Here is a 24,596-nt window from a genome sequence, read left to right on the forward strand (position 1 = left end):
GTGGTGCTCCTGCTCCTTGCTGCAATCCATCCTGCTCCAAAGAGCTGCCAGGCAAATTCCAGCAGGAAAACCACTGCTGAGAGCCATGAAAGGGAAGAGCAGCAAAGGGGAGGGAAGCAGATCCCAACCCAGCCTGTGGGGCAGCACGAGAGACTCTGTCACCCCTGTCCAGCGTGAAGGGAATGAAATGGGAATATCTCCTACTGCATCCAGGGATTTCTAGGAGGGGTTTCAAAAGAGTTTTTTTATGACCAGCAGGGGAGGGGGGGATTCTGCCCCTCTGCCCCCTCAGCTGAGACCCCACCTGCAGAGCTGCCTCCAGCCCTGGGGAACAACAGCACAAGGACGTGGAGCTGCTGGAGAGAGTCCAGAGGAGGCCACGGAGATGCTCCAAGGGCTGGAGCCCCTCTGCTCAGGAGACAGGCTGGGAGAGCTGGGGGGGTTCACCTGGAGAAGAGAAGGATCCAGCACCTTCCAGTGCCTAGAGTTGCTCCAAGAGAGCTGGGAGAGGGACCTGGGACAAGGGATGGAAGGACAGGACACAGGAAATGGCTTCCCACTGCCAAAGGGCAGGGAGAGGTGGGAGATTGGGAAGAAATTATTGGCTGCGAGCGTGGTAAGGATCTGGGATAGAATTCCCAGAGAAGCTGTGGCTGCCCCCAGATCCCTGGGAGTGTTCAAGGCCAGGTTGGATAGGGCTTGGAGCAACCTAGGCTAGTGGAAGGTGTCCCTGTCCATGGCAAGGAGGTGGAACTGGATGATCTTTAAGTTCCCTCTCAACCCAAATCATCCTCTGATTCCATGACTCAAAACAGGTTGTGTTGCTTGTGTGACAAGTACCAAGGGGTAGTTCAGGGATTCTTGGAGGAGGTGAGAAGAGAAGGAGTTATTTTCTGAGAACCCTTTGAAAATATTTGAAATGTTGAATCTGCTCCTTCTGAAATACAATGGGAGCAGGAGCTCTAATAGCTGAGTTGTTCCTCAAACTCTGGGCCATTCTTGTAATGAAGAGCTATTAAATAGGCCTAAGTACAAATAAATAACCACTTGTCATGCCAGTGATATAAAAAGAATTCATTTCTAGGTGTAACTCTATGGCAACAGCTTTTGTGAGCCACTCTTTGACTCTGCAGCAGAGCTCCTGTTTAACAATTCAAATGCAGAAAGATGAGAAGAAAGGAGGCAAAAAGCAACTCAGTGAGATCCCTGCTCACAGCTCAATTGTTTTGATGAATTCTGCCCTCACACGTTATAGGAACGTATCATGTGCAGACAAATTCTATTTCATGGTTAACAGTGAGGCTGCATGGAGAGGAGTCCATTATCATATGGGAAATAAAGGAATTAGGGAAGAATCTGAGGCGATAAATAGATGAATATGCAGTCAGACACTTGGCTTTCCACTCAGTTGAGCTGCAGAATTTGCCTTCCAGATCTGCTGTGACACAAGTTATTTCTGCACTTTTAGTAGATCCAAACTGCCTGTTACAAGAGCACAAGCAATGCAGTTTTTCCACAAAACTCTTTGCTTTTTAATTAATTACTTTGTTTTCCATAGCCATCCTTCAAGCAGGCCACAGAAATCATTCTCTTTATGATGCAAAGTTCCATAAATCCCAACTGCTCTATGAGAGATCCTGCTAATCACGAGAGACTTTGGGTTGGAGCGTGTGAACCTTTGGGAAAGACCAGGAGGAGCATTTTGCTCATCACAGTTAATTAGATCTGAAACGGTGGGAGCTGGAACCAAAATTTTGCACAGCTTTGGTGTGACAGCCCTTGGTTCAAACACCTGCTCAGCAAGTTTGAAGTCTGGATCCCAAATGGCTCTCAAAACAGGAGCCACATCCTTTGAAAGCATCCTGATCCAGGCCGGAGGAAACGCTCAGGAAGCACATTTGTTACTTGTCCTGATGAAGCAACGACACTGCTGAGCCCACAAATGAAGGTTAGAGAATCATAGAATCATTTGGACTGGAAAATCCCTCTGGGATCATTGAGTCCAACCATTCCCCAGCACTGCCAAGGCCACCACTAACCCACGTCCCCAAGTGCCACATCCACATGGCTTTGAAATCCCTCCAGGGATGGGGACTCCATCACTGCCTTGGACAGCCTGTGACAGGGTTGGGCAACACCTTCCATGAAGGAATTGTTCCAAATATCCAATCTAAACCTTCCCTGGCACAGCTTGAGGCCACTTCCTCTCATCCTGTCCCTTGTTCCCTGGGAGCAGAGCACAACCCTCAGCTGGGTCCACTCTCTTGTCAGGGAGTTGGAGTGAGAAGATCCCCTCTGAGCCTCCTTTTCAGAATGATTTAGGTTGGAAAAGCCCTCAAAGGTCGAGTCCAACCATTTCCCCAGCACTGCCAGGGCCACCACTGACCCATGTCCCCAGCTGCCACATCCACATGGCTTTGAAATCCCTTCAGGGATGGGGACTCCACCACTGCCCCGGGCATTCCTTCCAATCCTTGACCACCCTTTCTGGGAAGAAATTTTCCCTAATATGCCATCTAAACCTCCCCTGGCACAACTTGAGGCTCCACCCTCCTGTCAGGGAGTTGCAGAGAGTCAAAAGGTCCCCCCTGAGCCTCCTTTTCTCCAGGCTGAGCTCCTCCAGCTCCCTCAGCTGCTCCTGGTGCTCCAGCCCCTTCCCCAGCTCCGTTCCCTCCTCTGGACACCATAAGCCAGGTGGGAAGCTTGTTTTCTTCCACTGACTGGGGCAATCTGGGCAGGGAGAAGAAGGAGGGAAAGAAGGGCAAGGTTCTGGAATTCATTCTCTTGCTTCATTCCCTTGGAGCAGTTTCATGCCAGACACACCGTGGGAAGCCAAATTTGGCACCTCTGCTTTTCCCTGTGCAAAAATCTCACCTGGTTTGCTTCTATATCCACATTTCCATTCTGGATTATCTGTTGCTGAGTGCTCAGAAGAAGGAAGGACGTCCCCTCCCCATCCAAAATCTGACCTACTCAATGCAAACTGGATCCTACTTTCTTTTTGCTTTCCATCAAGGTGACTAAATTAAGCTCAGACTAAAGACACCAGATCCCAGTCTATACTTTTCCATTTGATTTTAGCTTCACCTAAAGACTTGTGACTGGATCCCAAAGGCAGCTGGGACACTGCATCGTGAGAGAAGAACTCATTCCACATTCCTCCTGTCTTTGAACATTTTGGAACACCTGCAGAAGGGCTGAACTCTCCCTGAACAGGGAGGAAGGAAGCAAGAGAGAAAACAAAACCATTTGTCAAAGCAAAATAAATGAAGCAGTGAAAAAATAATGGTCCCATCTGCACCTACCACTGGTTCAGGGTCAGTTCTGCTGAAGTCAGTTCACTGCCAAAAACCGAGAGGAGAATGGAATAGAATCCCCAATCTATTCTGAAAACAATAATAATAATAATAATAATAATAATAATAATAGTAATAATGACAATATTTAGCACTCTTCCAATGCTTTGTAGCTTCAAAACATTGCAGAAACAGGGCAGGATCAGTGAAAATGGAATTTCTTTTTCCAAGACTTGTTTGCTCCTCAGTAGCCACCTTTTTATCTTATCATTGTATTAACAGGCTGAGACAAATCTCTTCCTGATGTAACACCATTGACATCAGCAGAATTATGCCCAGGATCAATCTGACTCCATCTATTACTTCTTAGTAGATGATAAGAGTATAATAATAGTGTTCCATTTGACTTGGAACAAAGAATTTTCACAGCACTCAGCACACGGAATGACATGATTAAACCCTGCATCCTTTCCAAAAAATCTCAACCACTATAATTATAACACAAAAAAAAGGGGGAGAAAAAAGAGGAAAAAAAAAAAAGATGCAAAGAGTGTGTAATCATGACAGTTGATGATAATGCAAACTTTCAGGTTAGCCCACGGTACCTGTCACCTTTCCAGGATGAATACAGGAAAATTATGGCCAGGGTAAATCATGACCTCCTTAATCCTAAATCACGGATCATCTCACAGTGGAAGGTGTCCCTGCCCATGGCAGGGAGTTGGAACTAGATGAGCTTTAAGGTCCCTTCCAACCCAAGCCATTCTGTGATTCCATGATTAACAAAACAGGCTGGAGAGCCTCCTTTACTCCAGAGTCTCCTTTTGAGGGGGAAAGTGTTCTTTTATCTCAACGAGGCAGGTAACTCAGGGCTAAGCTGAAGGTAGTTTAAAAAGGCAAACAAACAATAATTTCAGGTTTTGCAGTGATGGAAACTTTTACCTCATGCTGTTATCTCTTCTAACCTTTACAGTTAAGGAGATGTATCTTAGTCAAGGCTGCCAGCTCTGGTGCATGTTTTAGCCTCAATTCTTGTTTCTCCTGTTAAATTGCTCTGAAGCTGAACAGGACCAGAGAAGCAAGACAAAGCAATTGCTCCAGCTCCCTGCAGCAATTTAATGCACTGATGGCTGTAAGGATATGAAAGGATCTCCATTTCCACTGCCCAAAGAAGGACTGAACCCCAAAGGAGGCACAGCAGCACAGCAGGGCAGGCAGAAGTGATGTGACATGGCCATGGAGTCTTCCTCCCCAGACAACTTTCCAGAGAGTTCTATAATCTGCCCAGGTGAGACCCCACCTGCAGAGCTGCCTCCAGCCCTGGGGAACAACAGCACAAGGATGTGGAGCTGCTGGAGTGAGTCCAGAGAAAGCCACAGAGCTGCTCCAAGGGCTGGAGTCCCTCTGCTCTGGAGACAGGCTGGGAGAGCTGGGGGTGTTCACCTGGAGAAGAGAAGGATCCAGGGAGATCTGAGAGCCCCTTCCAGTGCCTAAAGGGGCTCCAGGAGAGCTGGAGAGGGACTTGGGGCAAGGGATGGAGGGACAGGACAAGGGGGAATGGCTTCCCACTGCCAGAGGGAATAAATCCTTCCCTGTGAAGTGGTGATGCCCTGGCCCAGGTTGGCCAGAGAAACTGTGGCTGCCCCATCCCTGGAAGTGTCCAAGGCCAGGATGGACAGGGCTTGGAGCAACCTGGGCTAGTGGAAGGTGTCCTTGCCCATGGCAGGAGGTGGAGCTGAATGGTTTTTAAGGTCCCTTCCAACTCAAACCCTTCTATGGTTCTATGATTCTACAACTTCCCTACCGGACAGAACTACTCCCTGCTCCCAGAATTGTCCCACTTACACTGAAAGATTTCTGCCATCTCCACATAGCTGTCCCTGGAAAGTTTTTCATTGGAGCACAGGCACAGATGACCATCCCTTTAACAAAGATGGGTTCAGTATCCTCCAGTAAGGTTAAACTTGTTCCTTTGAATTCCTCAGATGATTCCTACCCAACGACAGCCAAAGACAGACCTCTATCAGGACACCACAAGCTCAGCAAGCTGACCATGGGCTTTTGGGGACAGAAGAGCTCTTTTCCCTACCTGTCCAGAGGTGCTACAATGCCTGGAGAAAAGGAGGCTCAGGGGAGACCTTTTTGCCTTCTACAAGTCCCTGACAGGAGGGTGCAGTGAGGTAGGTGTCAGACTCTTCTCCCAGGTCACGATGAGATCAAAATGTCCTGTAAACCCCAATAACAGCCTGGGAACCCAAGGTCAGTTAAAACTGCTTTCCTTTCACTCACTTTCTACTCCAAACCAGGCAGTGCCAGGTCTGTACACACATTGAGATGATGGCTTAGCATATTCATTAAAATTCTCTTGAGGTTTGATTTCTCCCAACTGTCTGCAGCAATCTGGTGTCTTTTCTCTTAGTGATTCACTTTGGGAGGAAAAGACCTTCTTTTTTGTTTTATTCTGCTTTACCCACCAAGGTCATAACCCACGCCAAGTCCAGCATTGAAAACATTAAACCCTCTTTTTTTTAGTATTTTTGTTCTGCTGCTGTACTATTTTAGCAGAAAGCAAACCTTATAGAGCTTATGGAAATGTGACATTAGAAGAGAATCACTCGAAGGCATTTCAGCTACAATTAACATTTTTCACTCCTCGGAAAGAAAATAAAAATAGTTTCTAATTGAATCACTTGACTGAATAAACACTGGATTAAACCAAGAGGGGAACTAGCAGACAAAAAAATGAGGTTATCCACATGTCAGGGTTGGGTTTGGCTTTTCCAGGCAGATCTGATCTGTGTGGCAGCACTGGGGATGTATGAACACTGTGCCACGATGGATTTCTGTGCTCAGTAATAGGGACAGAAATGTCTCCAGGCACAAACTGTGGGCAGAGTCAAGGAGGCAAAGCTGGTCCTTCCTTCCTTCTTCTTCCCAGCCAGAGCATTCCTAGGATCCATGGGTTTAAAAGGGCTGGTTAGGGATGTCAATATAGACAACACACCTTAAAAAGATTGAAAACAAAAGTAGGGCAGCCCAAACAGTCCACTGAGCTTCTCATTTTCTAGTAAATACAAGTCTAAGCTTAGTCTCTGACTACAGAGAATCATGGAATCCCAGAATGGTTTGGGTTGGAAAGGACCTTAAAGATTATCCATTCCCATAATCTGCCATGGGCAGGGACACCTTCCACTATCCCTGGTTGCTCCAAGCCCCATCCAACCTGGCCTTGGACACTTCCAGGGATGGGGCAGCCACAGCTTCTCTGGGCAAACCTTTGCCAGGGCCTCCCCACCCTCACAGGGAAAAATTTCTTCCCAATATCCCACCTAAACCTACTTTCTGGTAGTTTGAAGCCATTCCCCCTTGTCCTGTCACTCCATATCCTTGTAAAAATCCCCTCTCCATCTTTCCTGTGTGTTCCCTTCGGGTACTTCTGATCACACCCAGCTTCCCATCAGAACTCCCCTCGCAACAAACTTCCTCTCCTCCACACAGGGTTTGTGCATCCACACTGGGTTTGAGTGTCTGTGCCTGGGAATTCGCCAGGACAGGCTACAGCCATGGCAGGGCCTCCCAAAGCAATCCAGGGATAGGATTGATCACATCCCCGTTCCCAAATCTGTGCCCTGTGCCATGCCCTGCCATAGATCTGACCCGTGGGCAGCCTTGACAGCTCTTCTGGGGATGCCACGAGCGTTGATAACAAAGAAGCTGCTTTGGAAGCCAAAACCAACTTTTAAAGAGCTCCAAGTGGGCTCTATCCAAAGTTTCTCCTCCTTCTGACAGGTTTAAGGTCAGACACCTTGGATTGGTCACTCTGTCCACATGACAGGTTGAAGTGTCTTCATTGATGTGGAAATCAAGTTTGCTCTTAGTACTGTTGGAATTAGATGAACTTAAGGTCCCTTCCAACCCAAACCATCCTACTGCTGATGCCACACGATGTGCAACCAAGAAATAAGAACCCTTTCTTTGTGCCAAAGTGAAAGCCTCCAAAGATGTTTTACAGAAGTGTTTCAAAGCAAAAACAAGTCAGAACAAAAGAAAACAACACAAATTGATATTTTCAGACTTCCTATAATGGATCTTCTCTTTGTTTTTTTTCCCATTACCTTGTTTTTTTCTCCCCTTTCCAGCTTAGCTGTCGCTCTGAGCTCTACTGGTGGTATAGAAATGCAACCCATCCCCATGGAACACACAGAGTGTCAGTAAAGCAAATTTTTGCTCACTCCTCAGAACAAATACTTCATTCCCACAAAATAACTGCCACAAAATAACCTTTAGTAAAATACCGTTTAACAAGTTCTCTTCGAAACTTCCTGCACAGGTTCGATGCTGGAGTTAATGAAACCACAATTTCCCCTCCTATTTGTGAATGCCAGAAATAAAATCGTATTAAAGAAATGGATAAACCAAATAATCGGGAAAAGGTCATCAGCGATTATTAAAGACTAAATCATTAATACCTGGAAGCTGGGAGTATATGAAGACAGAACTCATGGAATCATGGAATGGTTTAGGTGAGAAGGGACCTTAAAACTCATCCTGTTCCACGCCCTGCCATGGGCAGGGACACCTTCCACTATCCCTGGTTGTTCCAAGCCCCATCCAACCTGGCCTTGGACACTTCCAGGGATTCAGGGGCAGCCACAGCTTCTCTGCCCAATCTGTGCCAGGGCCTCACCACCCTCTCAGCCAACAATTCCTTCCCATTATCCCATCTAACCCTGCCCTGTTTCAGTGTGAAGCCATTCCCTCTTGTCCTGTCCCTCCAGGCCCTTGTCCAAAGTCCCTCCTTAGTTTCCTCCATCTTTGATCTCTATCCCCATGACGATCTTTTGCTTCTTGTTTTCCCCTACTTTTTTGACTTCTTGTATCAGTTTGCACAAGATACTTCAAATATAACACATCAGAATGATTCTCATGAACAGGAACAGCCACAGGTGATCCCCGTGGAGTTCCCACCTGCAGCAATCCCTAATCCTGGGAGCACAGTTTGGCAGACTGAGTAAACTGGCTGTGTAGCTTATATTTTCTTCACAAGTGTCTCCACAGCAAAAACAAAAAGTAAGAAACCCCCACTGGCCACAATAACAACAGAGAGCTTTTTAATAACATCATTTTCACAAATGCACCATGTTCTGATGCTTTAAAAAAGAAGCAGCTTCGTGCTGCATCTTCTGTTTTCAGGCCCAGTGATGTGGGAACATCCCAGCCTGATCCTGCACGGGGCCTCTCCTGAAAATAAAGACCCTCTGGGAACTTCCTGGAAGCTCCAGGTCAGAAGATTTTGTCTTTGACTTGTTCTGTAATGGCTCTTTCAACCTCTGGGGCTATCACATTTTCATCTTATATATATCTTTAATAAAACCAGGAGATGAGAGAGATGGAAACAACACATCTCAGTGGGATACAATTCAAATAAAGTTGTTAATAATAAATAATATATTTAGTATTTATACTGCTGCTACAACCTGAGCCTGTGATTATGGGCAACGCTGAGATAAATAGATGACAGGAACAGAGGACAGCAGTGAGGCCATTAGGATTTGAAATTTGCCACGAGGCACAATCAGGTATCTAAATAATAAATATCACTTTGGTTTCTTGGAGCCTGAACCAGACAAGATATTAACCCCGAGAAGTCAAATTCTGAAATGGAAAAGGGAACTCAACCTTGATTAAAGATGCAGCAGAGCTCCCTAAGCAGAGCTGCTGCCTTCCCTTGTGGACAAAGAGCTTTTTGTTTTTCAGGCAAAAAAATATTTATTCTGCCTTTCCTTTTTAAATTCTGAATCAGGCTCCATTTCTGTATCCTGGATTTTAAGGTGTAGTGAAGTTTTCTTGGTCAATAAGAAGCTTTTCTGTTGAAAAGGAACATGTCAGTAATGTCAATGTGGGCAATTTTGGAGGTAGAGCTGCAGGAACTGAGATTTAATGCATCTCTTGGAGTTCTGGTTGCCAAGGTTTTAACGTGGCAGCAGCAGCTGTTCTCACCTTTCCAAATGATTTTTTGAAGTGAAATTGGTACATTCATTTTATTTCATGACCTGGCAACTGGCATCAAGGACAAATTATAGTTTAGAGGGTTATATCAAGGTTTTGTCTGCACTTCCAGGAGGATCCCAAGACAACAATCTCATGATTACAGAGACAAAACTTATTCTAACTTGTCTAGTTAATAAAAATTACATATTTGCTATGAAATCTTGTTCTTCAATTGCTACAAAAAACCCACACAAAACACTCCTACCCACAGTACATGACATTAACTTTGATCTCCACAGTATTCTGTACTTTGCCTGACCTTTCCTTCCCTCCTCACAGGTGAACTGGGAAAAAAAAAAGGGGAGAGGTGGAGCAATTGGCCAATCATACCAAGGCACAGATCAAGAGCATGGGGAACACTGATATTCTTCACAGTCATTAAAATTCCTATATCCTGTTCTTATATGAAAAAAAAAAAAAAGAACAGACAAAGGCACAACAGGAATCTATTCTCTTGACAGAGACCTAATAATAAAAGAAACTGTTCTGAACCATTCTCATTACTGCTTGGAAACTTTAATCTTGTGGTCTTAGTTCCTGCTCATGAAAACCTTCAGATCTCTTTATAAGCTACAGAAAGTGAAGGGAATGTTTGTAGTTGGATTATACAGTTAAACATTTTGGAGAGTTGGAGCCACGTTGGAATAGTGTTGTGATGTCCAGAGGAAGGGTTTTCCAAGCAAGGCAAGGCCCTGTCTCAATATAAGGAGAGTCACTGAGTTGATCCCAGGGCTGGAGCTCCTCTGCTCTGGATCAAGGCTGGAGAGCTGGGGGTGTTCACCTGGAGAAGAGAAGGATCCAGGGAGACCTGAGAGCCCCTTCCAGGGCCTAAAGTTCCTCCAGGAGAGCTGGAGAGGGACTTGGGACAAGGGATGGAGGGACAGGACAAGAGGGAATGGCTTCCCACTGCCAGAGGGCAGGGTTAGATGGGATATCAGGAAGGAATTGTTGGCTAGGAGGGTGGAGAGGCCCTGGCACAGGTTGGGCAGAGAAGCTGTGGCTGCCCCTGGATCCCTGGAAGTGTCCAAGATCAGGATGGACAGGGCTTGGAGCCAGCTGGGCTAGTGGAAGGTGTCTCCATGGCTGGGGTTGGAACAAGATGATCCTAAGTTCCCTTCCCACCCAAACCATTCCATGATTCCATGATTCCGTGATTCTATGAACATGCTGATGATTTGCCACAGGACATTCATTTGTATTTTGTAGGGAAGGGGAAATCTCAGAACACAAGAACTATAGTCCCATATTCACTTGTTCTATATTTCCATTAATAACTTGTGAAAAATGCCAGTCAGACTTTCAGTTGTCACCTTTAATGACCATATTTTTAATGCATAAATATATAAAATAAGCTCCACGTCACAAAGCCAAACCCTCCACAAGCCTTTCCATTCTTAAACCACAGCCTGTGCCTACCATCAGCCTGCTCTGGGGTCATCTGGTTGTCCTGCCCTCTCCTTCCAGTCTAAAGATGAGGCAGAGATGGAATTAACTTGGTAAATCACCAAAGGCAGAGGAGGTAACAGAGCAAGAAATTAATTTTGCCTTTCTCCACTCCTTTCCATCAGCTATTTCCAAGTCTTCTGGATGACCTTTGAAAGCCAAGACCTGGAAATCTTACAGAGAAGAATCAGTCAAAAGGCTAATTGATATGCAAGAGGCAACACTGGCCCTCAGAAAAACGTGGGTTTGCTGCTTAGGAAATGTGAAACAACCTCACAATCAACTATTTTATATAACTCAAAGCAGAAGACCAACTCCACGTGGAATACTTTTATATTGAATTGTTAATTTTTAAGATTTGTGATTTGTGTACGAGAGAAAAAGCTTCAGAAAGGTAGTGAGAGTTGTCTGGGTTATAAATTGGTTTAATCTGCTGTTATGTTCACTAAGCCTTCTAACTAATATCCTATAATAAACAGACATATTCATATTTTTTCTTAAATTACAGTCACCGAGGATAAACAAAGGAAACAACTCAAAGCAAAGCAAAATGACCTGCTTAGATGTTGAACCACAAGCCTATAAACTGCCCTGTTTTTAAGAAAATCATCGTTAGCAGCACATTTTATATGGTAATTGTACATCACCACTTTCTGAATAACAGCAGCAGAGTTTCTCCCTTCTGATTTCAGAGCCACTTGAGCTATGCAGATTTCTAAAAGCTTATGAATATACAGATAAACAGAATTGTTCTGAACATCTGTAAGCAAAATATGAAAAGATGTTTCGTGCTGAATGAACATCCTGGGCTGCCTAATGCTGGCCAAAAATTGGTGTATTTATGGATTAGGCAAAAGCCCTGAAAATAGCTCTGCACCCACTCCAGAAAGCCTTTTCAGATTGTCCTCTGTATGGCTGTCACCACGAAATGGAAGAAGAATTTTCCATTACGTTCTATTCAATTTCCAATCCTGTTCCAAACCTTCCCTTCCCAAACCTACCCAAACCTTCCCTTCCCTTACTATTCCATTCCATTCCATTCCATTTCTATTTCTATTCTATTCTATTCTATTCCTATTCCATTCCATTCCTATTTCTATTCCCTTCCCTTCCTTTCCCTTCCCTTCTCTTCCCTTCCCAAACCTTCCCAAACCTTCCCAAACCTTCCCTTCCCAAACCTTCCCTTTCTCAAACCTTCCCTTTCTCAAACCTTCCCTTCCCTTTATATTCCATTACATTCCATTTCTATTTCTATTCTATTCTATTCCTATTCCATTCCTATTTCTATTCCCTTCCCAAACCTTCCCAAACCTTCCCAAACCTTCCCTTCCCTTCCCAAACCTTCCCTTTCCAAACCTTCCCTTCCCAAACCTTCCCTTCCCAAACCTTCCCAAACCTTCCCAAACCTTCCCTTCCCAAACCTTCCCTTCCCANACCTTCCCTTTCCAAACCTTCCCTTCCCAAACCTTCCCTTCCCAAACCTTCCCAAACCTTCCCAAACCTTCCCTTCCCAAACCTTCCCTTCCCAAACTTTCCCAAACCTTCCCAAACCTTCCATTTCTATTCCATTCCATTCCTATTCCATTCCATTCCCATTTCCCTTCCCTTCCTTTTTTTTGTATTCCTTTCTATTTCTATTCCATTCTATCCTGTTCTACTCTATTCTATTCTATTCTATTCTATTCTATTCTATTCTATTCTATTCTATTCTATTCTATTCCATTCCACCTTTAATATCCTTTTTCCCATTTTTCCCTATTTCCACCAAGTTCCTGCCTTCTTGGCTCCTTGTGGCACTTCTGCACCATTTCTAAAGTGTCCATTATTTGTTTGTCTCTGACCATTTCACACCCTTTCCATCGAGCCCACGTGACAGTTTGTCACTGAGAACAAGCACCAATATCAGCATTTGGCATAAAATTGTTAACAAGAAAATAAACCAAAAGAAAACTTCCAGGTTGTTCCCCACAAGTCCTGGAAAGCAAGGATTTACTTCCACAGCAACATTAGTTGGCTGCCAGTGGTTCTGTGGTTTAGGCCACAGAAAGAAACTGTGTTGGGTTATTAGTGCTGCAGAATGAAAAATAAATGCAAGGGTTTGGCCTGAAAATGACGGGATGTTGTGCATTAAACTGTATTAAAAATTGACAAATTATTAATAATAACACAAATGAGGAATTGCTGATTTTTGTTCATACTCAGATACAGACAAAAGTAAAAGCAAAATTCACATTTTTTCTAAGGGTCACACTTTCAGCATTTGAAACAGAATTCCTGAAGAATTCTTTCTTTTGTTCACACATTAACTCATTAATTATTAGGAAGCAACAACGGGATGGGCAGACACAGATTTCAGGACAGTTTAGGGTGCAAAGCCAACACCAGGGTGGACCAAACACCACATTTTTTTAGTCACTGCAGCCACTCATTTAATCCCTCATAATCTGACAGGATTACACTTCCAATCCCCAAAAACCAAAGAGGAAGAGTTACCTGAGCAGACCTCCTTGTAGGTGGGGTTTGGGGTGTGACCTCCTGCATAACCCACTTGAGTGGAGTAAACTCCCTTCTGCCTCCAGAACTTCCTCTCAGCTCCCCAGAAACAGCCCATACCTGGATATGGCATAAAACACACACTGTCACATCAAAATCTGCCAATTAATCACTTATTTGCATATTAATTACACTCCACAGTGGAGGCAACATCTATAGGCAGCACCTGCTGGTCAAGTGTTTTCCAAGATTATTTATAGGGTAACTATATGGAAAAATCCATTCTGCATCAGAGCATGACACAAATAAAGCTGATTTATGCTTCTGAATATCAACATATCACCAAGGACAAACCTTGCAATGGTTCAAAGGCCCAAACAAGGAGAATTCTCAAGCACACACCAAAAAAAAGTTACTTAGAAGGCAGTTGTTCTATTTGTGCAGCACCATTTTTGCTCGAGTTGATTAGGAAGCTGTCAAAACACAATAATTTGTATTAATGGCAAACAGTTATTTCATTTTCTGCTTTCAGGCAGAGGTGGCAGCAATAATGGATTATATTATGGGTTATGCAAGAGGAAAAATGCTTCAGTTTAGCAATTTATTCAGGGAGATACTTGATGTTCACACGAGATTCTGGTGGTCGTTCGCCCACGTGGCCAATTATCAAAGGACATCAGGCTGACAAAGGTGTGAATTAGCAAAACTCTCCTGGTTAAAGGAATCAAGGAACAAACACAACCAACATTTTCAATTGTCTGATGGCTTAGTTAAATAAATGTTTAAGAGACTAATTATTAGATTATTCATTTAGGGTGTCGTGCCTGCTCCAGTGTTGTGAAGATGATTCCTGATTGTGTATTTTCTCTCTCAGCAATAACACACTGCCTGTTATTATTCCCTTTCCAAAACATTTGAAATAAAAGGCAGATAAAAATAAGCTAAATATTAAATACACTTAGAAATCAATGATCCATGCTGGGTTTTCTACCAGTAGCACTGAAGATTTGACAAGTTAAAAAATTACAGAAATGATCCTTCAAAGTACAACCAGAACCTTTCTCAACCTCGATGGCTCACAAAGGCCTGTTATTCCTTTGAATCTTCAGAGATTAACTTAAATTAAAGTTGTAATGGACCAAAAATTACAGAAGTAATGACTGGGATTTCTCCTAATTCAGGTGTTCAAGCAGGCTGCATAAATCAGGAGTTCAACCTGCTCCTGGAGGCTATGGAGAGAGGGAGGAACCTTCTGAGGACAGTTCAGCCCACAGAAGATATAAATTGATGATCAAATTAGTTATTCTCCCCTAATTACAGAGATCACTGGGGCTGTTAGGCTTGGATTCTTCAGGTAAATCAGCCTGGTGGCAATTTGTAGGATCCCTCTTGAAATTCCCTCCCAGTTTTGCTTCTGAACTTTGTTCCCAGAGGCTTGATCAGCGTGAAAAAGTCAAGAATCTGCATGTCCATGTTAAAGTGCTGGAAATGGCTGTTCCCTACTGTCAGAGAGTGAAACAGTTAATGGCTTAAACATTGTAAGATCACCACAAGACTTTTGTCCACTGCAGCAAACTGCAAAGAAGCAGCTGTTCACCCAGCAGAGCCCACCCTTCCCTGAACATGCCAACTGGGAAAGCACCTTCAGATCAGAGAAGTGGGTGCCACTGTCCAACTATCCTGGGTGCAGATGCACACCTGAAGCTACAAACTGCATTTCCAGATAAGGGAAGAAGGCTAAGAAAGGGCAAATCCTGTAAGGTGGGATAATCCTTCTTATCATACCAATGTCCTCCCTTACGTGATGACTCTGCTGCGAAAACCCCTCCTGGGAGCATCAAAGACTTGTGACATGTCCTGTGACGTGATCCACGATAAAACTCCCCACCCAGGGGAGGTACAAGGCATTCCCACCTGAGCTGCAAGTGTATAATAACTCAGGAAACCTTTGAGGTTTGGGGGGGGGGGGCTTCCCTCAGCCCCAACAGATCAAAACCACCCCTTCAACAAATAGACATGGAAGCTGCAACTCCCAAGTTTCATCACTGGATCCAGTGGGTGGTGACTATATATATCAGTCACCTTACATATATATATATATATCTCCTTATCCTTTCTTTCCCTTTCTCTCCCTTACACATTCTCTTAAGTGGTATTTTTATACTTTAATATTGCTATGCTTTAATAGTGCTATATTGCCATTTTTTATGTTGCTATATTGCTACAGATGCTTTAATATTGCTGTAGATGATAACACCCAAAACACCAACTTACCTGTTTACCTTTGAAACAAAACTGTCCTAAAATAAACCCTACATATATATGTTTACAAACACTGATTATTCAGTGTTGTTTCACTCTAATTCACCCCAAGGGATTTATTAATAAGAACCTGGGTCACCCTCCCCTTCTGGGGCAGGTCATAGCACCTACACACTCCACAGCACTCACTGTACTGCAGCAGGGATTTTGGCAGGATACATGGGATATTTTTACAAGGAACTTGCCCACAAACCTGTGTTCACGTGTGGTTTTACACGTATGTGTGAGAAATATGGATTAAAAGGTGCTTCCAGATTGGGTGTTAGGAGAAAATTCTTCACCAAAAGGGGTGAAGCCCTTCCCAGGACAGGGGTGGAATCCCCATCCCTGGAGGGATTTCAAAGCCATGTGGATGTGGCACTTGGGGACAGGGGTTAGTGGTGGCCTTGGCAGTGCTGGGGGATGGTTGGACTCGATGATCTCAGAGGGCTTTTCCAACTTAAACGACTCTCTGATTCCATGTTGATTTGACCTCGTGACCTCTGGATCCTCCTCAGAGGTTCTTTCCCTTTTCCCTCTCCCAGTTCATGTCTGAGCTCATCCTGCTGCCCTTCCCCTGAGAGACAGAGACATTTTATTCCCTTGCTGAAGCCTCCTCCTCATTTCTCTGCCACCTCACAGCAACAATAAATCCTCCCATCCACGGGAACAGATAAAATTGAAATCTTTGTCATAATAAAACAACCTGCTCCTAAAGAGACATAATTTACAACAATACAGCACTAAATTGCTTTTCCACAGGATTAATACAATCAGAGGCTGATGTTTGTTATTCTGCTAAAGTGGTGCCAGAGAAATTGTCATAAGGAGAGAAATATTAACAATAAAACCCCACATAATATTCCAGAGTTAAGACACGTGAGCTCATGGAGTGCCTGTTTTCCAGAGCACTGCCTGTCTTAAGCTATGGAAAGCATGGAGAACTACTAAAACAGGGAAATAATCGCAGTTCAAGACTTGTAGAACAAAAAGAAAAGTTGACTTTCCCTAATTATTACTACTTTAGGATGAAAACCGAAGAAATAAATAATTTAAATAATAAATTTAAATAATTAAATAAAACTCAGAGGGGGGGGGAAAAAAAGGGCAAAAAAACAGTAGGGAAATAAACATAAAAGCCAATAAGCCACCCCTGTTATAATTTGAAACTAGAAAATATGAATGTGATTTTAAACTATTCATGAAGGAATTTGCATAATCCCCAGTCCTGGTGAAGTGAGTGGAGCTTTGGAGTTAGATAGAGAGCTTCCAGAGGCATTCCTAAGAGAAAGGGAAGAAAGGAAATACTGGGGAACATCCTCACGTTCCCAGAAAGAAAAGTATTATTTGAACATAATGGGAATTGCAGAAGAGTGTTTGAGCATTGAAGATATTTGTCACTTTTTAATTGCTAATTTGCAAAATAAAACCTATTCTTTTAGTGATAGGTTTTGACTGACTCTTAATTGGAATTTCAAAAGGTACTTAAAGATTTCCTTTTTTTTGCTTTTTGAACTTTAAAACCAAACAGACTCAAACAGGAATCTTTAAAGGTTCAGTCATCCCTATAAATAATATTAATCATAAAATTGGGGGATAAATGATAGTACCCATATTCCTTTCTAGAATCCACATCCTTTTCCTCAAACTATTCTCTTTATGGTTCCTACACATATAGATCCTCTAAACACCTCTTTTTGTCAGCCATGTGTTTCCATGGGCAACCCAGAGTATTTTTATATTTCTAAGAAATAGTCACCATACAATTAAGTATTCTTCTAAAATAATGAAAACCAAGTGCTACTCTGATAAGACATAAACATCCCATTCTTGGAGATAATAAGTGGTGAAATATTCAGAGAAAAACTGAGCAGAATTGCCCCCCAGGTGATTCCAGAGAGGAACAGCTTTATGGACTGTGTTAAACACATGGACCAGGTCTGCACTGACTGCACAGGGGCTCAGACATTCAGAGATTAATTTATTTGCCTAAATGGAGACATTTGGGGTCATCTGAGATGCCTCAGGACACCCAAGACATCTGAATACACAAGGCTCACATAGATGAGACAGGAATTGGGAGAGACATGAGTCATTCCTGAAAGGCATCCTGAGGGCAGGGAAAATACTCCTGGACATTGGAAATGTAACTGTCTCGTGGAATCACATACTAGTTTGGGTTGGAAGGGACTTTAGGATCATCTCATTCCAATCCCTGCCATGGGCAGGGACACCTTCCACTAGCCCAGGTTGATCCAAGCCCCATCCAATCTGGCCTTGAACACTTCCAGGGATCCAGGGGCAGCCACAGCTTCTCTGCCCAACCTGTGCCAGGGCCTCAACACCCTCACAGCCAACAATTCTTTCCCAATATCCCATCTAACCCTGCCCTTCAGTGTGAAGCCATTCCCCCTTGTCCTGTCCCTCCATCCCTTGTCCCAAGTCCCTCTCCAGCTCTCCTGGAGCCCCTTTAGGCTCTGGAAGGGGCTCCAAGCTCTCCCTGGATCCTTCTCTTCTCCAAGTGAACCCCCCCAGCTCTCCCAGCCTCAATCCAGAGCAGAGGGACTCCAGCCCTTGGAGCATCTCTGTGGTTTTCTCTGGACTTGCTCCAGCAGCTCCACATCCTTCTGATGTTGGACCCCAGAGCTCCAGGTGGGGTCTCACCAGAGCATCCCATTTGCACTTTTTAAGGACAGAGAAACCAGTCCATACCCCACATACTGACATTACAAACCCCTGAAAGTCTCCAAATCTGAAGTTGAATCAGATCTCCCAAAACAAATCGATTTGTGTCTCGTTTCCCATTTCCCAGTTGCCCATTTCCCTTCCACACCTATAAAAAGTAACTAACCTGACCAGCTCAGTAGGATTCTCTGCTGCAGCCTAAACTAGATGGATCCTAAGAAAAATTGCTAATTCCAAAGTTATTAATCCTCATAATATTGTTCACAGCCTGTAATATTGTTAGATCCTTTATTTTGTGTACTGCTCACATCAGCCATCACAAGGGGACAAAAATCAGACGGGAAAATTTATTTGAAAACTATTCAACATTCAAGATGTTTTTTCCCCACTCCTACAGGAAATTTCATGATCCTCAAAGGTACCTTTTCCTCACCTTTGTTCTGATCCCTTCTCCAATGCCTGTTCCCATCTCATCTTTGAATCGTTCCCGGTCTCCACGCAGATTCCCTGATGCAAATTCCTATTTATGATTCCATTATGCAAATGAGCTGAGCAGTAAATTTGCATCAGAAGGGGATTCCTGATCCAAACTCAACCCTCACAAGCTGCACCCACTCTGTCCTAATTAGCGTCCATTAACTCCGGAGCTCCGGAGCTGCTGGAAAAGGCTGAGCTTCAGGGACTCTCAGCTTCCCATTTATTCCATTTATTTAAAGGAACTCACAGCAGGTGGATTGTTTCATATCCAGGCCAATTTTCATTTCTTTCACTGATATATCCACATAGACGGTATTTTAATTTGTGGAATATTTTTTTAATGCCTTTTGTCCTTTACTTTTGCTGGCATTTCCTTCCCCTCTGGCATCAGGTGCAGACACACCTGACTCCTGAGTATCCACCGACCTTTCCCTCCTGCCAGCTTTACTTCCAAGCCTCCCCATTCCCTGCCCTCCCAGCAGTCCAGCAGACCATCCAGAAGCCTCTTTTTTGTCATATTTTGAGGAATGAATGCATTATTTCCTTGGCATGCCAAGCCTTCCCTGGTCTGCTGCCTGCAATCCCTACTCCCACACTCCGAGGCACTTTTCCATGCAGTAGATTAAGGAGCTGTTCCAATGCCAGGTCGGCAGCAGATGATGAACTGCAAAGGATATGGGTCCTGCTCCTCCTTCTGTTATCAGGATTTTACAATATATTCCACTGGTAGGGGGGGAAATGTCAGGTTTAAATTAACCCTCAGAAAAAAATCAAACAAGCTGGTGCTGAGAGAACAAAGAGCAGCAGGTCCTGGAAACCTCTTCCCTAAGCCCAGATCAGGAAGGAGCAGGACAGGATCTATCCAAAGCTCAGACAGAGGAGCCTGGCTCTGGTGCCAGATTCTGCTCCAAAACCCTGGAAGCAATGGCTGTGCCAGCTGCTCCTGTGCTCCAGGACCCAGCCAACAGGAGCTGCTCCTATACATTGAGGCAGGAAAGGACAGCCAAAAGTACATCCCACCGGCTACCTTGGAGCATCCAGCATTTCCCCTGGAGCTGGAGACACAGCTGCCAATATCCCACTTCCCTTGGCCACTGCAGGACTTGGCCCAGCTTTGGAATACGATTGATTTAGTTCCCTCTGTAAAATCTGGAGAAGGGAATGCTCAGCTGCTTTGAACTGAAATGGTTTTGGTTTTTTCTCCCTCCCGTTGGAAGGAATAAATTGAAACTCAGCAAGTTCCATACCTATGGAATAGTGCTCATTTCCAACATTTCTGCCAAATGCCAACTGTGATTGGCATTTTCTCTTAAAAAAAAAAATCATGGAGAGCAGTTGGTTCAGCTGATTGATTGAAGTTGGGCCAAGGACTGGTATTTCTGAGCACTGAGCCAAAGGGAAGTTTCTGCTCTGAAAACGTGGGGACCGCTGATTTTAAGAATTCCTCAGGTTGAAGTGGGGACCTTGGATTCACCAGGGCAGGTCAGGATGAGACCTTAGTGGGCACCATCGTGTGCATCCCACTAAAGGAACAACGGGCAAGTTGGTGACAAGGAAGATGTGATGGGATCCAGCAGATCTCTAGGAGAGGCCATGGAGATGCTCCAAGGGCTGGAGCCCCTCTGCTCAGGAGACAGGCTAGGACAGCTGGGGGGATTCACCTAGAGAAGAAAAAGATCCAGGGAGAACTTAGAGCCCCTTCCAGTGCCTGAAGGGGCTCCAGGAGAGCTGGAGAGGGACTTGAGACAAGGTCTGGAGGGACAGGACGAGAGGGAACGGCTTCCCACTGCCAGAGGGCAGGGTTAGATGGGATACTGGGAAGGAATTGTTGGCTGTGAGGGTGGGGAGGCCCCAGCACAGGTTGCCCAAGAGAAGCTGTGGCTGTCCCATCCCTGGAAGTGTCCAAGGCCAGGTTGGATCAATCTGGGGTAGTGGAAGGCATCCCTGCCCATGGCAGGGGGTGGAATAAGATGAGCTTTAAGGTCCCTTCCAACACAAACCATTCCATGATCTCCCTGTCTGGACAATCATATCAGGATATCCTGGCAGCCCAGGAGAACATCCAGCATATCCAGTCTACACACAGTGATTGTTCACCTGGTTACAATGTGGACACAAATCCAGAACTAAACTGGATCTCAAATCCCACATTAAGTGAGTGAATCCAGCTTTGCTGAACACTTTGGTACTGTCTGTGCACTTACACAACCTTCACTAAGGGCCTGAAAATCTAAAATGATCAAAGCTGTGTCCTCAAGACAAAAACACAGCGTTAAGCTACCCCAGAGCCTTTGTTCTGATTTTTTTCCAGTTCTTGTCGAGAATCTGGAAAGAATTCCAGACTCAGATTGAAATGCACCATCATTTCAAATGCATCTCTTCCACAACACCCCCATCGTGTAGGGTGCTTTGGGCAGCCATCTGGATGCACAGGGGATTCGTGTTATCAATCAGGACTTGCAGCAAAATTGTATTACTGATACCCTCAGGGGGTTCAACATCCAGAATATTTGAGCAATCACAGAATATCTGAGATCCCTGGAAAACAATCAACTAAGAAATGGTTGGGAGGAATATGAAAACAAAACAAAAAAAAAATTGAAATTGAGAACAAGCTCCGCTGAAAGAAATAAAACTCCTGGTGACAGATGGCATTAAGAGGATGATCTTCCCAGATAAGCATTGGCTCTAATGCTACAACAGGGTTGATAAATATGTTGAACAGCTTGCCTGGGGCAAGTCAAACAAAGCCCTGGGCAAGGAATTTAAAATGCAGTTTGCCTAACAGAGCAACTAAAGAGGAATTTCTTGGCTCACCATTTTGCCAAGGCATGTTCTGTTCACACTGCATGAATTCCCAGAGAAACTGTTGGGTTTGCTGCTTTTTTTTTTTTTCCATAGGAGAAGCAGAAGCCTCATGTTCATTCAAATTAACAAAAGCCCAGGAAATTTGTTCCTGCCTGCGAGGTGGCTCCTGACATCCGTGTTTGTGTATGGAGGGATGTTTGTATGGAATCTGCACAACAGATTAGGGTTATTGTAAAAGGAAAAGCAGACTATCATCACAGGAGAGGAATATTTTACTGTCAAGAGAAAAACTGCCATGTTTTCAGCACCAGAAATAACGTGTCATAAGGATGACTTTGGAAAAAAAAAAAACCCTGAGACAACAGCCCTCGAAGTGGGAAAAGCAAGAGGGGGACGCAGAAAACGACTGGCAAAATGTGTTTATTCATTCCATCCTAAAAGCATGTTACAAGTTATAAATAATACAAAGTCAACAGGATTTAAACAAAGCTGAAGCCAATCTCCAGAATGTTAATAAGGCACAAAGCACAGTTGCTCTGAACTTCTCAGTTTGAACAAGAGAGGTTTCAGATATTCCTATTTAAATGCAGTTTTGAGCTTAACCAGCAGAGAGCAGGGACAGACACAAGTCAGTGCATCACAACACTTTCCAAAGAGGCCTTATTCACTGCCTTGGAATTCTTTCCCACCCAATAAGCAGGAATATTTACACCATTTTTATCCTGAAGATCAACAGGGCCGTTTTCTGGTGACTCCACTTAATAAAATTCCATCATCCAAATTCTCTGTTGGAAATCTTGCCTCTAATTCCAGCTATAGCCCACTCAAAAAAAATCATTTCTGGTGATCTGAAAGGTTCCCATCACACACACAGGAAGGAGAAGATGGAAAAGCAACAGAGGCCAAACTTTCTGACCTTTAGGAGATGGCCCAGAATGTCCCTGTGCCTGTGACACATCCCATGAGCTGCACCTGGAGCCTTCAGAAGTTCAGCTTGGGTCTAAATAATGAGAATCTAAATAATCCACTTCTCAGGAAAAGAAGAACCTGTGAGAGTGAGGAAATCCAGCAACCTCTGCAGCTCTTCCCTCCCTTTTTCCACAGACCTGGGGTACAGGCTTTGTTCCTAATCACTGCAAAAAGCATTTTGCACACATGAAATATAATATATTAAATATTACTGTAAATAATCCACAACTGAGGAATGAGTGGTCCCAAAGCAAAAGAATGAATCCCTTTTGGAAAAATACCAAAAGATGCCAATTAACAGGTCTTTGTTTAAATCTCTTTTTCATGCCATGACTATGACTTTTGGCAGTTGGAAACGATCACCTTTGAGGTCTTTTCCAACCTTAGTGATTCCATGATTCTATGATTCTATGTCTATTTAAATAGCACTTGATAAAGCTATATATTCTCTAGCTTCTTCCTCCCCAAATTTCGATATGTTCCTATTCTTCAGCAAAACTTTGGATTAAAAGTAGCAACATTCACCTAATTCATCTTCTGCCAGTGGAATTTCACTGCACTACAGGAATGTGGAAAACACAAAATACAGAAAAAAAATACAAAAATATATTGGAAAAAAAATACAGAAAATATATTGGAAAATTGTGATTGCTGGAACATGTGGAGGCAAAGAGAACTGGTGACCTCGATATCTGTGAAGCTGAGGAGACAACCAGTGAAGATGCCCCAGGACAGTGGTCACAGCCTCAAATCTGCCAGAGCTCATGGAGTGTTTGGACAACACTCTCAGGGACAGGGTGGGATTGTTGGGGTGCCCTGTGAAGAGCCAGGAGTTGGACTGGATGATCCTGGTGGGTCCCTTCCAACTCAGGATATTCCATGATTCCATAAAGACAAAGCATTGGACAATAGGAATCAAAAATGTTTAACAATAAATAGAGAATTCATCCAAAAATTACTTCAATGTCTTACTCCTGAAGATTTCCATCCTAAACAATGTATTTGGTCTTTGATCAGAGAAACAACACGGAACCCCAGGATGGTTTGGGTTGGAAGGGACCTTAAAGCTCAGCTTGTCCCACCCCCTGCCATGGGCAGGGACACCTCCCACTAGACCAGGTTGAGGTTTAGTCTAATCCACTTTAAAATTGAACTAATTCTGTCTACTTGGCTTTGTATAAATAAGGATTTCCATTCTCTTTAGACAGGTGTAGAACTGGGAAACACAAGATGAGCAGGAGGCTTTGGGAATTCAGGCCTGAATTCTGACTGTAAAAGACATTCTCTCTGAAGGTGATTTGCATCATTAGTGGTGTTGCTGTTTTCAAACCCAAAGAACATAAATCCTTTGTCCCAGATTTGACTTTCACTGTGCTGGGTTCTGGGTACAAATGCAGAACAAAACAGCAACATCCTCCAAAGCTGAGCTTTCACTTTACAGGGTCATTGGCATCGGTACATTCCTTAAACATCAAAGGGATCTGTTACAAACTCTTTAATTCAGCTGTTGGAAACCAATAAACACCTGTTTCCTTTCATGTTTGGGGATTTGGGAATGCAACTGAGTGAATGCTCGTGGCTGGGATCAACTGGCATCATTTTCCATGAACAACTGACTCACACCCAAAGCAGTATTGCACCAAAGACGGATCTGACCTGCAGAAAAGAAGTGCTATCCACAAAGTAGGAACAATCAGTCCTTAAGTGCAAAATTTGGGATTAAAATTGCAAGTATTTCATGTCTAATCAATTAAAGAGGAGTCTTAAGGAGTACTCGAGGCACCTGATGTTTCTTGGCCACAAAGATGATGACTCAAGTGTCCCAAGGACACAGAAAAAAGGCAGGGGTTATGGTCAAAGTTCTGACTGCTTGAAGTACTTATTTACTCTTTTTTAATTTCTCTTTCCAAATAAATTATTGGAACAATGAAAATGTGATGAAGAAAACCATCAGCAGCTCTTTACACATCTCTGAAATGTCCAAAAACGGAATCAAATCTTAACCACAGAATCATAAAATCAAGGAATGGTTTGAGTTGGAAGAGACTTCAAAGGTCATCTTGTTCCAACCCC

The 24,596-nt window shown here is 43.8% G+C and overlaps 1 protein-coding gene across 2 annotated transcripts in view; it reads right to left on the minus strand.

The window, feature by feature from the left end:
• Positions 1-24,596, minus strand: part of MSRA (methionine sulfoxide reductase A) — a 232,527-nt gene that overhangs the window by 123,478 nt on the left and 84,453 nt on the right. For both annotated transcript variants that reach the window (XM_018085547.2, XM_008929058.3), the window contains exon 3: positions 13,284-13,403. In XM_018085547.2, the coding sequence (XP_017941036.1) occupies positions 13,284-13,403 (120 nt within the window). The remainder of the gene's footprint in view (positions 1-13,283; positions 13,404-24,596) is intronic.

Source organism: Manacus vitellinus, unplaced genomic scaffold (genome assembly GCF_001715985.3).
Source record: "Manacus vitellinus isolate BGI_N305 unplaced genomic scaffold, ASM171598v3 scaffold_82_pilon, whole genome shotgun sequence".
Taxonomy (NCBI): domain Eukaryota; kingdom Metazoa; phylum Chordata; class Aves; order Passeriformes; family Pipridae; genus Manacus; species Manacus vitellinus.